The 14,186-nt window shown below is 40.9% G+C and overlaps 1 protein-coding gene across 1 annotated transcript in view; it reads right to left on the bottom strand.

The window, feature by feature from the left end:
• The window catches only part of LOC119420608 (RNA-binding protein Nova-1), a 189,525-nt gene that overhangs the window by 154,121 nt on the left and 21,218 nt on the right, over positions 1-14,186 (bottom strand). The window contains exon 2 of the mRNA XM_037688024.1: positions 12,314-12,457. Coding sequence (XP_037543952.1) covers positions 12,314-12,457 — 144 coding nt within the window. The remainder of the gene's footprint in view (positions 1-12,313; positions 12,458-14,186) is intronic.

Below are 14,186 nucleotides of genomic sequence, written 5' to 3'. Positions count from 1 at the left end.
GTATATATGAGATATGTATATATGAGATATGTCTCTGTGTATATATTTATAATATATATATATATATATATTATATAGATCTTAATAAAAATGTATCTGTGACTGTGCAAACGTGTCATAAGAATATTTTATTAGTGTTAATGTTAACCCCACCAAGAATATTTAAATCCACTGAACCATGTGTTCAGCTTTAATGGCTGTACTCCCAAGATTTACAGAGGAAAAAATCGTGAGAATGAGTTTAGTATTCAGCTATGACTGATTAAACGCACAAATATTTCATTGCTCCCGTCAAACAGGTTACACTGAGTGGAGCGGTCGACCGTTCCAAGATGGCGGCCCTACAGCTCGTCAGCGCCAATAGGCGATCATCCGATCAAGGCGGGGGAAGGAGAGGGACAGAAAAAAGTCCCTTCATGTCAGCCGCCTCCTGGATTATGCCGGGCAGCTCCAGAGGAGGGCACCGACGGCTGGGAGCGGTGTGGTCGCCGATGTAGTGAACTAAGCCTCAGGTCAAAATCTGGCCCTGAGGGCCTTCCTGGGACAAGAACTGTTATTTCATTGATTTGAGTCCAGAAACACAAATTAAGTTCATCCAGAGACTTTCTAAGTGTGTCCTGCACTGATCAATTGAAAGAACACTCTCTTTTTTATTATCATTACTATTTTACAATATCTTGATAATCAAAAGTGTGTTTAGTTCAAATCATTTTTAAATGTTGAAGTGAACTACTTATTTTAAATCAACTGTGAAACAGTATTAATGATTTTTAATCCTCATTCAAAGTAGAAATCTAGTTAATGTCTGTTACAGAGTAATTATTCTTTTTCTTGATCTTCTGTCTGAAATGAGCAAGTTGTGATGTCGGTCAAAAGTCGGAGACAAACGCAAACAAGTTTGTTGGAACGAACTGTCATGTTTTTAAATCCTCTCAGACGTAAATAGAGAAGCTGGCACCTGTTTCCTCCCATCTCGCCTAAACATTTCTCTGTCTGTTTCAAAAACATTTTTCTGTCTGTTCCAAAACATCTCACTGTTTTTCTGACTTCTAGTGACCTCTTACGTCACTAAAACCACACCCCTGATTGGCTCTTTCAGCCAATCAGGACTTCCCAAATGAACCGGAAACAGAACTCTTTAAATGTCGACACTTCCTAGTTCCAAGCAGTGCAGTTCAGTTCGGAGAGAAGAACCGAACAGAAAAGTTGCTGGAGAGAACAAGAAGTTCCAGACATGATCCGAAGTTCTTCCAAGTCTCGTGGGGATTATGGAATCTTCCACATCTGAGTGGAACCTCTGACGGACTCACAGCTCATGTGAGTCCACCCGTGAGGTGAGCGTGGTGTTGAACGAAGTACCGTCACTACTTCGGACGATTCTCAGCTGTTCCTACGGAGACGCTGGAAAGGTAGCGTTAAATGGAACTCCGTACCAGTGGAGACATCTTCTACAAGGTAAAGAGTCGATTTTCACTACCGAAGTGTACCGAGGTAGAGCTGGGTTCGAAAGGAGGGTGCCGTTCTTCGTCGACACATTTTCCCTCACACATCTTTTCTCTCCATTTAAACTCCTTCATTTCCCATCTTTAAAACTCTTCTATCTTGCCAGTAAATCATCCAGATATTTTCATAAATGTCTGTTGTAATTAGGCTGTGTTATTGCGTACAATCAGAATAATCACGTGTACAATGTTTGATGTTAAATTTTGATTCTGTTAATAAATGACCACATTCATTTTGATGGGTCAAAGAAAATTAACGTCTCACGTCACTGATTAAACCATCTCCCACACAGTATCTCTGTCACATATCTGTCAAGTAGCTCGAAAAAGAGAGAATCCGTTTAAATTAAGTATAATATCAGGTACTTGAACTAGTCCAGATATTATAACGTGTAGTGGAGCTCCGAAGCTAAACGAAGCTAACCGACCTATCTCACTACACCGATGTGAAAAAGGTCCGGGGGGGGGGGGGGGGGGGGGGGGTGAGCATTTGCTCAGCCCCCCTCGTTCCGACACTATGCTCTCCAGGAGGGAGTGAGCAGTGGGGGATGCTGCTGTCGTCGCCTGTCCCGGAGGAACCATCCGATTCGCTCCGAGAGTCGGTGATAAAAGGAAAATTAAAAGATGGCATCGTCCAGCGTGTAGCGACCCACCACTGAGAAATATTTCTCACCGCTTACATTAAAAACAAGGCTGCTTGTCTGCTTCTCCTCGGGGAGGAGAACTCACCGGGATGGCAGGAGGTTGGCGTGGCGGGACTACAGGCAGCCTTAACAAAGGTTGAGCTGGTCAAGCTGGACAACTTCCCTTCTTCGTTCTTCTGACAGTGCTATTAGCATGCTGAAGAAAAATGGGAGCCGATTACCCGCTCTTAACTTAATTTATTCAGACCGGGTGGGGCCCACACAACAGATGGGCGTGGACTAAATTTTTCAGTGCGATGCTTTGCATGACGGGATAAAACGCACTAAGTGACAGCTCTTAAAGGGCAAAGCCTATACGAAATAGAACTAATTAACACGATGCACCGATGAGAATATTAACCAACACTGTAGGGCTCTGTGCACACTGAGCACGTTCTATCCATTTTGGGTGAATCAACTGAAAGTGGTCAGCTCTGAGTGCGTTGATGTGTTGAGTTAAATCTGAACCCAAAAATGTTTTTGTGATTGGATGTTAGTTACCACTTCTGTATGCAAACACACACAGTCACGTCGCACAGAGAGCTGTCAGATCAGTAACAAACTGTGACAGATTTGATAAAAAACAATATTCAGACAAATGATCATTGTTACTATCCTGATACATGCTCAATAATCCAGGTAGAAAAATCCAAAAAAGTTCAATCTGGTCCTCTGGACATTCAAAAAACAAGAAAACAAACAAAAAAAACCGACGCAAAAAAAATGTAGAAACGTTTTGTCTCTCATCCGAGAGACTTCCTCAGTCTGAGGTGCTGTATTCAGTTCAGTCTCTTAAATAGCACATTCTCAGAGTGGATCAACCAGTTTGCTGCTGACAACCAAAACCAGCTGCTCACATGGTCAAGAAGGACCATCAGCCTAACAATGGATCATTAGCACACTGATGGCTGTTTACTATTCACAGGGGGTTGAGTGATACTAGCAATCACAGCATTGTAAGAGGGGGACAGTTGAACCCGGAGGCCTCCACCCCTGTTTAATGATGGACAATTTCTTTTCACAAAGATGACCTCCTTAACTCCTCTCTCAAACCATCGTTCCTCTCTGTCCAGGATGTGAACATCTTTATCCCTGAAAGAGTGACCGCTGGCCTGGAGATGAGTGTAGACTGCAAAATCCTGGCCTGATGATGTTGATCTTCTGTGCTGGGCCATCCTTTTGGCCAGTGGCTGTTTAGTTTCCCTGATGTAAGACTGATCACAGCCCTCCTGACACTGAACAGCATACACAATATTACTCTGTTTGTGCCGGGGGACTGGATCTTTGGGATGAACCAGTCTTTGCCGTAATGTATTTTGGGGTTTAAAAGCCACTGGGACGTTATGTTTAGAAAATAAACGTCTCAGTTTCTCTGATACTCCCTCAACATACGGAATGACCACTGGTCTGGGTCTGGGTTCCTCCTTTTCACCTGATGGCTGACTGGAGTCCTGTTTGGGTTTCTTCTTTGCTTTCAGGAAGGCCCAATTAGGATATCCACATTGCTCAAGAGTCTGTCTTGTATAGGATATCTCCTACTGCCTGGCTCCTGAGTTAGTGGGGATGCTGTCTCCTCTGTGATGCAGAGTCCTGATGACTCCTAACTTGTGCTCCAAACGGTGATGGGAGTCAAACTGCAAATACTGGTCTGTGTGGATGGGTTTGCGGTACACCTCAGTTTGCAAAAGTCCTCTATCAGAGACAGTGACCTCACAGTCCAAGAAAGCCAACCTGCCATTTTTTTACATCTTCTCATGTGAACTTGATGTATTTATCCACAGAGTTGATGTGGTCAGTAAAATGTTGGACTTCCTGAGATTTAATTTTAACCCAGGTGTCGTCAACATACCTGAACCAATGACTTGGTGGTGTCCCTGAAAAGGATATCAAAGCTCTCTTTTCTACCTCCTCCATTTACAGGTTGGCAACAATAGGAGAAACTGGAGACCCCATAGCACACCCATGTTTCTGCCTATAATATTGCTCCCCATATGTGAAGTAGGTTGACTGCAGGCACAGTTTCAAGAGTTGACACAGTTGTTCTGTGGAAAGCGTGGTCCTGCTGCTCAGAGTGGTGTCTGATTTTATTCTTAAACTGACCACCTCTACTGCGTCCTCAACAGGAATGCACGTAAAATGTGATGTGACATCAAAAGAGACCATTGTTTCATCAGTCTTCATGATGACATCCCTCACCTTATCCACAAAGTCCATGGTGTTCTGTATGTGGTGTTCTGAGCTGCCAACTAAAGGGATGAGTACAGACGCCAGATATTTGGAAACATTGTAAGTGACAGAGTTAATCATGCTAACAATAGGTCTTAAAGGTACACCTTGTTTGTGGATTTTAGGTAAACCATACAGACTAGGTGTGGCCTCCCCTGGGTACAGTCTGTGGTACAGAATCTGAGGAAGTCTCTCGGATGAGAGACGAAACGTTTCTACATTTTTTTTTTGCTTTGTGTTGTTTTTTTTGTTTGTTTGTTTGTTTTCTTGTTTTTTGAATGTCCAGAGGACCAGATTGAACTTTTTTGGATCATTGTTACTGTTTTATCATTACCAGTTCAGAGCCATTTGAGTTCCATTTCTGTGTTGCTTTCACTTATTAGGCCTAATTATTATTATTATTATTATTATTATTATTATTATTATTATTATTATATTATTATTATGGGACTTATTGAATGATAAAGCCTTGTATTTGCTGTATAATACAATTATAGTCCCGCATTTAATTTATTGTGTTGATGTTTGGGTAACAGCATGTAAAACTATAACAATGCCTATTTTTATTTTGCAGAAAAGAGCTATAAGAATTATCACAAGAAAGCATTATTGTCATCCATCTAGTATTTTATTTTATCAATTGAAATTACTGAAGGGGCAGCACGGTGGCGCAACTGGTAGAGCTGCTGCCTCTCAGCGAGCAGGTCCCTGGTTCAAACCCCGGTCCAGGGGCCCTTCTGGGTGGAGTTTGCATGTTCTCTCCGTGCATGCGTGTGTTTTCTCCGGGTGCTCCGGTTTCCTCCCACAGACCAAAAACATGCATGTTAGGCTGATTGGTAACTCTAAATTGTCCCTAGGTGTGAGTGAGAGAGTGAATGGTTGTTTGTGTCGTTTGTCTCTATGTGGCCCTGTGATGGACTTGCGACCCGTCCAGGGTGTCCCCCGCCCCTCGCACAGTGATTGCTGGACATGGGCACCAGCGACCCCCGTGACCCAAAATGGAATAAGCGGGTAAATATAATGGATGGATGGATGGATGAAATTACTGAAGTTTTATGATTTGGTTAACTATAATATTCTTTTAGTACTGTATAAAGCTCAGAACTACACACTACCTTCAAACATTCAAACGTATTTTGTAAAAAGGAAAAGTTGCTATAATCTTAAGGGAACAGACATTTTTGCTAAACCACAGTACAGAACCAGTTTAAAGGGGCGGTCTACTTCAATTCAAGGAATAGGTCTGTGGAATAGTTTGGAAAACTATGTAAAAAAAAGTAAAGTCAATGCCTATATTTAAGAAAATGATTAAGATTAAAATTTTGGAAAGATACATATAAATACATAAAATTGTGATGAGTTATTTATTTTGTTATATTACTTATAGATAATTATTGTTTGAATTGATTGTTTGAATTGATTTTGTTTTAAACAAGGGGCAAATATGATAAGATTTTTTCTTCTTCTGCTACCTTTCATTTTATGACGTTTTTTTTTTTCATTTGGTTTCTAAATTGTTTTTGTGTTTTAAATATGAAATGAATAAAAATGACAAATAATTACCTATCTAGCCATCCATCCATCCATCCCATCCATCCATCCAACCATCCATCCATTATCTTTATCCACTTTTTCCTTTTCAGGTCGCGGGGGCCACTGGTGTCCATGTCCAGCCATCATTGTGTATGAGGCGGGGGACACCCTAGACAGGTCTCCAATCCATCGCAGGGACACATAGAGACAAACAAGACAAACAACCATTCACGCTCTCTCTCTCTCTCTCTCTCTCTCTCTCTCTCTCTCTCTCTCTCTCACTCACCTAGGGACAATTTAGAGTTACCAATCAGTCTAACATGCATGTTTTTCATCTGTGGGAGGAAACCGGAGTACACGGAGGAAACCCATGCAGCACGGTGATGTAACCTAGACCAAAATAACTGTATTTTGTACTAATGTGTGGTTTGGGAATGCATTTTTGTTTTGAAGGAAGTTTTGCCACGTTTTGTTTTATTTTGAAGGGCTCATGTTTGGAAAAGGAGGTGGTGTGGTGCCCAACAGTTTTACTGATCTGTCTTTGGTTTATATCCAGGAAGTAGGTGGAGACAAGGGGTTAATAGAAAAAAATATGTTTCAGCTGGACAGTCTGTGGGAAAATCTGTGGTGCAGTTTGTAAAAACAAGTATTTATGTTTTAGATGTTCAAATGGACAGTCTGTACAGATATCAACTCTACCTTGGATTTTTGAGCTGCTGTGACTATTTCAACACAGAATTTGCAGTACAGTAGTCATGAATTTATGTTTTATAGTTCACTAAGACATTAACATTCATTGCCAAAGTGAGTGTACATTGAGTGCTGTGTGGATAACTCAGCTGACAGGAAGAGACTTGACTAAAGTTTCTGGCATGGAAACTCCTGAAGTTAAGTACAGTACAAATACATGAACCTAAACTGAGAGTTTTTTGTGACTGAGCTGGAGCACTTAATCTTCACTGGACCTTTCTGCTGCCTGGTGTTTCTGGTGGAGCGAGGGACAGGTAGCAGGTACAGAATGGCAGGCAGATCTTTCAGTTAACAGGCTCCTCTCTTGTGGAACCAACTTCCAATCTCTGTCCATGAGGCTGACACATTATCCAGTTTTAAAACTGAGCTTAAGACTTTCCTTTTTGCTAAATCCTATAGTTGGGGTTGGCTTGGATTTCCTGAACAGTCCCTTAGTTATGCTGCTGGCTTAGACTGCTGGGGGACAAAGTGACCACACTTTTTCACTCTGCTACTGTATTTACGTATTCTGCTCAACCTGTTTTGTATTTATAATTATTTTTTATATCCTTAACATGTGTTTTTGTCTTTCAGGTACACCTGCACCTATATCTGGACCTACCATTCTGTGTTTGTCTCTCCATTCTGTCTTCTCAAACCAGCTGGTCAAAGCAGATGGCCGCTTGTCCTGAGCCTGGTTCTGTTGGAGGTTTCTTTCTTTTTAAAAGAGAGTTTTTCCCTTTCCACTGTTGCCATGGTGCTTGCTCGGGATGGGAGACTGTGACAAAGTGACGATTCAACTTGTCTGCTGGATTCCTTAGATAGAGAACTTTACTAATTGGCTTTTCTATTTATGTGAATGTTCTTGTAAAGTGCCCAGAGACAACTTTGTTGTGATATGGCACTATATACAGTAAATAAACTGACTTGAACTGAATTGTAGCTGAGAACACCCCCCACCATCTTTCTATCAACTGGGACTGACAGGTGAAGTTCCAGAGGATCTAGACCTTGGAGTAACATACCACATTCCCTCTACTCTTCAGCATCACATCAGGACTGCAATGGGGGGTTTATTTTGTTTGAACATATTTAATTTAACTATATGCTATATTGTGTGTTTTACAGGGTGGGCCCACTTGATTTAGTGTAAACTTTAATAATCAGAAACTGAAAGATTTTATTATGGACTGAAATACTTTGTATTTTGGAACTGCTGTAAATGTTTTGTTTGTTTTTTGTTTGAATTGAATATAAGTTATTAAAGCTCAAAACTTTAATCCTGTGTTGTTGGGTATTCCTAAGCATGAATAAGTTTGAGTTTAAGGGTTTTAACAAGCTCAGGGGCCCTTACCTACTTTAGAGGGGTATAGGTGGGCTACAGAGAGAACATGCAAACTCCACCAAGAAAGATCCACGGCCAGGATTTGAACCGGCGACCTTCTCGCTGAGGGGCAGCAATTCTACCAGTTGAGCCACCGTGCTCCTAATCACCCAACAGTCACCAAAAGAAAAATAAAAGCACGTGCACAAGGATTAATAAATCTACAGAGCAACGACTGAAGCTTTAACGCAGACGCTGGTATCCGTCAGATGTTTGCACTGTGAACATAATGTAGTGAAGCAGGGACAGCTTTTCTGTAGCTTCACTACTAATTAATTATTCTTAAAGCTAGTTCAAGCACAAAGAATATTAATTATTTAAATACAACAGATTCTTTCTTTTTCGAGTTAAATTAATGCCATGTGACCGAGATAACTGTGAGGATTGTTTGATCAGTCAAGTCAAGTCAGATTTATTTATAGAGCAATCAGTGACATGAGACGCCATTTTTCTTTGACCCATCAGAATAAATGCGGTCATTTATTTAACAGAATCAAAATTTAACATCAAGACATGTACACATTGATTTGCTGATCTGTTTCTGATTAATAAAAACTTGGCACGCTTTACTAACAAGACAACAGAACATTACTGATTGAGGCATCTAGATTACTGGCAAATAGAAAAGTTTTAGGGAAGGAAGGAGAAGTTTAAAAGGAAGGTGGATGAAGGAAGATGTATGTTTTGTTGACCAGAATTAGCACGCTTCTTTCAACACCAGCTCAAACCCTGGTACACTTCAGGACGTGCAGAGACTTTGTTAACTTAGACGGGGGCTACCTCCATTCCGGAAGAGAAGTCCATTAGTACGATTCCTTTACAGCGTCTCCGGTCAGGGTGGCTGGTCATCGTCAGAAGTCGTGTGGTTTTTACTCCGTCCAACAGAACAAGCTTCCTTCGAAGTTGTAGGGCGTTACGCCCGGGTGAGTTCACAGCGAGGCGCTGTGACTCCAGCTGGGATGGACGGACCCTCGTCTCACGGTCAAATCCATCAGCTATTGATTAAATCTGAAAGTTCCTTAGGAACTCTCAGGAAGACTTCAGTCAGAGATTCCATTCAGAAGTGGAAGACTCAATGAAAGACTGAAGGAGAATGAGTCCGAAGTTCCACTCAGAAGTAGAAGACTCCGGTCAAAGACTCTAGGAAGACTCCGGTCAAAGACTGAATAGTTCCAGGAAGTGTTGACTTTTTAAAGAGTACTCACTTCTGGTCAATCGGTACTTCCTGATTGGTTGAAACAACCAGCAGGGGCGTGTTTCAGTGATGTCAGAGGGTTATTAAAAGTCAAGAGAGGCTGCAGGAATGTTTACGAACTGTTAGTATAGACAGAGGAATGTTATGGCGAAGTGAGACAAACGCAGGTGCTAGCTGAAGTTATTTACTGTCTGCTAGGTTTAAAAACAAGACACTTTGTTCTAATACTTGCTTTCTGACTTTTGACCGACATCCCTGACTTCTGACCGACATCACTACTCCTCATTCAGACAGAAGATCACAATGCACATTTACTTTGTAAATAGACTTTTAACTTGATTTCTGACTTCTAATGAGGTTTAAAAATCATTAATACTGTTTCACAGTTGATTTAAACTGAGTGGTTCACTTCAACATTTAGAACTGGTATGAACTAAACACACTTTGATTATCAAGATATTCTAAAATAGTAATGATAATGAAAAAGGAAGAGTGTTCTTTCAATTGATTAATTCAGGATACATAAATAGTCTCTTGATGAGATAATGTGTATTTCTGGATTCAAATCAATGAAATAACAGTTCCTGTCCCATGAAGGTCTTCAGAGACAGATTGTTGTCGGAGGCCTAGTTCACTACAGTAACATCAACTCCGGATGTAATTAGGTGAATAAATGGTAAATGGACTGTACTTATATAGCACCTTTCTATCTTATTTCAAGATACTCAAAGCGCTTTACACTACAATCTGTGTCCTCATTTACCCATTCATACAGCACTCTACATCGCTACAAAGCTAATTGAACAAATCATTCTAAAGAGACTAATCAGTGCTTTTAGATCACATTCATACACTGATGGGACACACATCAGAGGCTATGAGGGGTTCAGTGTCTTGCCCAGGGACACTTCGGCATGTGACTGCTGGTGGATTCGAACCCCCAACTCTCGCATTGGAGGACGACTGCTCTAACCACTCAGCCACAGCCGCCCAATAAAGAATAATAGAAGAATAAATACAACTTAAAGCTGCTCAGACTGTTTGGTGATTGACACAGCAAATTTCACCAGCAGTCACCACAGTGGGTACGGTGAGCTCTATAAAAACCAGAACATACATTAAAGGGATAGTCCAGCCAAATTTAAGTGCTCAACAGTAAGAACCTTATCAGCAGTGATCAGTTATGAAGCATGAGGATGGAGGTAAAAGCCTTTTAGGCTTGTAGAACAATTCTGCAAAAATTGACATGCTGGTGTGAAAGAAAGATGCATTACTTAATAGTAAAACTTAACCACTTTGCACGACACCATTTGTTTAGTTTGTCTCTGTCTTTGTAACCAAACAATGCTTGTGTATGACTCGAGTCTACGTGCGCAGTGTGCAGACTGTGTACGTGCTTTTTACTGAGGTCAAACGTTAAGGTTCTCTTGTCATTCATAACGACATAAAGCCGCAGTTGCTGTGTGAAACTGTGCGGTAATGACTTCAGACCTGTCATGGTGTAAGGTTGCATGTTTACCACACCAGGTGGATGTTCACGTTCAAAACCGCACTGTTGATAAATAGTAATTATAAAAATAAAATGAAAAAATCTGTCTTGATTTGGAAAGTGTACTCCTGCAGGTTAAATCCCAAACATGGAGGTGTCTGCAAAAGGGAGGTGCAAAGTAGAGGATGACATTTTTTGGGAAATACAATGGATCATGTGATTCCCACGGGATGGGAGTCACCTCTTTATTATTACTCGCGTGACAGGGACGGTATGTGATAAAACGTTAATGGGAGCAGACGGGAGAAGGAATCAACCAATAGGACAAACAGACAATTAAAAAACGTAGGACAGGCAACGCCATTTTGTAGTTTTCTTTCAATAAGCCTATACTGTCATACAAGTCAAAAGAACTACACGGCCCAGAAGTCAACAGTGCTTCCGGCCTCTGCTTTTTGCTGAACTTCAAAGAACAGCAATGGAGGGAGCAAACACTAGTGGTGAAACTGAGGTGGTAAAAATAGATTTGCAACACAAAGTCACAAGTAACTATCTATTAAGCTCACAGAACTGGCAGGAAAGTCTTAAATAATCGTGAACTTCACGAGAGTTGAGTGTGACGTGTTAACACGCTGGATGCTGCTTGTAAAACATGCTCAGTGCTGAGGAAACTGCCTCTGACAACAGACATAACAAGCAGAGAAGAGAAACTGACTCTCGGCTGAATCACCACTTGCCCTCTTCTTTTATAGTGTTGCTTAGATATCCCTTAGAAATTCAGATAGTTTTAGTTTTAATGTTGCTGGAATTAGAGGATGATCTTTTTTCGGGAATCCACGGGTCACGTGATTCATGGGAGTCAACTTTAATATTACTCACCTGATTGGGATGGGACAAGATTTTTTTCTGTGGGAGTGGGACAGGAGTGAAAATCCACTCACCCTCTAGTAAAGTGAGCAGAGGTGGGTATGATGTGGACAATAAAATAATGTGCGCAGCCTGGAATGCAGTTTTACAAGTCATGCACACAAAACTAGATCAAAAAACTTTTCAAAAACTGATGACTCAAAATGAGCTTGTTTCTCATTTGGTTGCAAGCTCTCAGTTAAGTGAAACTGCAGGTGAGAATTCACATTTCTGGGCAGCTGTGGCTGAGTGGTTAGAGCAGTCGTCCTTCAATGCAAGAGTTGACCAGTAGCCGCATGCCGAAGTGTCCCTGGGCAAGACACTGAACCCCTCGTTGCCTCCGATGTGTGTCCCATCAGTGTATGAATGTGATAAAGCTCTGATTATTAGTCTCTATAGAATGACTTTTTCAATTAGCTTTGTAGAGATCTAGTAGAGTGCTGTGTAAATGAGGCACAGATTGTAGTGTAAAGCGCTTTGAGTATCTCGATAAGATAGAAAGGTGCTATATAAGTACAGTCCATTTACCATTTCTTGCATCAATTTTGAGTTTTTTTTTTTTTTTTTTTACCACCTAGTCCCAACAGTTGCAGCTCAGTGAGATATCACATTTATATATGACATACATGTGACTGTTGGTGTAAGTGACTGAGTGCTGGTTCTTACCAGGGTAGAAGTCTTTGGATTTGGACAGCTTAATGGTGGCACCTGTCTCTTTCTGCAGTTGGACGATGGTCTGTCCACCCTTGCCTATTATAGAGCCGGCTGCATAGCTGGGGATCAGCACCTTCAGGAAGTACTCACCCTCCTCTGGGGGAGAAATACACAGAGGGGGGAGAGGACCACATCATGAACAGCAGCTCCACATATTATCATCCACACCTACAGGTGACAAACCCACCAAAATAACCTCAACACAACATTAAATACTTTGACTCCCAGTATACTGAGAGAAAGGTGACAGGTTTTCGGTATGGAGGAGGGAAGGTATCTGCATACAGACACAGAGTTTGAAGCTTTCTGGTTTTCTCAGAGGCCCGTGGCATGTTCTGAGTCCTGTCCCAGTTTTCATGTGGAGTAAATGATGACCTCCTTTCCAGTTTGCAGACATCTAATTTTAACTATTTTCAAGGATTTCTGGAATAAACACCCAGGCAAGCTTGGTGTTAGTAATCCTTCTTTACACACCAATGAAATAAAATAAAATAAATAATGAGACTTCTTTAGAATGTTAAAAATGTATATTGAGCTAGAAAGTTACAATTGGATCATTAAAAGCAAATGCATGAACTCATCATCCAAGCAGCTCATGAACAACAATCCAGATTTATCTGCTGTAATTAAGAGACAAGCGGAGAACATATGGGAACCAATCCTGTGGATTTGTTCAGAAGGTAGAGCGCCAAAATGGACTAAATCTCCTCCATTTTGAAATGGGCTTGTGTGGTTTAAAGTGGCTTTTAGCAGCTGGTGACTGACAGTATAGCAGTATAGACCTAAAAAAGTTAAATCTGGTCCTCTGGACATTCAAAAAAAAAAAGCAGTAAAACAACCCAACAAAAATATAGAAACGTTTTTTGGTTGCTTTGCTTTTTTTTTTTTGAATCTCCAGAGGACCAGATTTAACTTTTTTAGATTTTTCTACCTGGATTATTGAGCAGGCATCAGGACAGTATAGACATTTTACAGCTGGAAGATTTATTTCTCTGACAATCCCAATTAGGAAGAAATCGGCACCAAAGACTCCTTAAAAAAAAGAAAAAAAACATCATACTGTGTGTAATCAACAATCAGCGGCACAGAGATTAGACCAAAACGTCATTAAACAGCCCGCCAACAGTGGCTAAAAGCTTCAGTTACAGGTGTGTGTTGCCTGGGAATGTCTAATGAAACACAAAGATCCTGTCTTGGTAAACACATGACTCTGGTGCACACAGAAGCACGGATATAAATCACCACCTCTGAAGCTGATTTGGATGCAATGACGTCATATTCCTTCTTTCCCAGCTGCCAAAAGGGTGACGTCAGCGGAGCGGCAATGTAACAAAGCACGGTCCACCTTTCTGTCACGATGTCTTCTACCTTATCCCGGGGTTGCAATAGACCGTCTGAGATCTGTCAGTGTGTTTTCTGCCTTAAAAAGGACATCGAATGCAGGCTTGCTAAGACAGGAGATGGAGGTGGACGGAAACCAACCTGTTGCCTCAGTGATGCACTCATTAGAATCCAAAGTGAGTGAACATGACAATGTGACATATGAGAATTTCACATTTCATCAGAGTCTCAGCTCGTTTCATGCACATCATGCAGAACCAATGGTTCTGACAACTATTGATTAACTCTAAAAAAAAGTCAGGAATAAAGTATGGAATCTGGAATAAATAAACATTATTGTTGAGATATCCAAAAGCCCCACATGAACTGATATTCATCAACAAAAGCTTCTTAATATGGCAGATACTGGATAGATGTGAGCTTTTCAGAACAATGACAAAATACATACACACACACATATATAAATAAATATAAATAAATATAT

Source organism: Nematolebias whitei, chromosome 14, assembly GCF_014905685.2.
Source record: "Nematolebias whitei isolate Nwh7 chromosome 14, NemWhi1, whole genome shotgun sequence".
NCBI classification, from domain to species: domain Eukaryota; kingdom Metazoa; phylum Chordata; class Actinopteri; order Cyprinodontiformes; family Rivulidae; genus Nematolebias; species Nematolebias whitei.
This window is presented reverse-complemented; position numbering and strand designations above follow the sequence as displayed.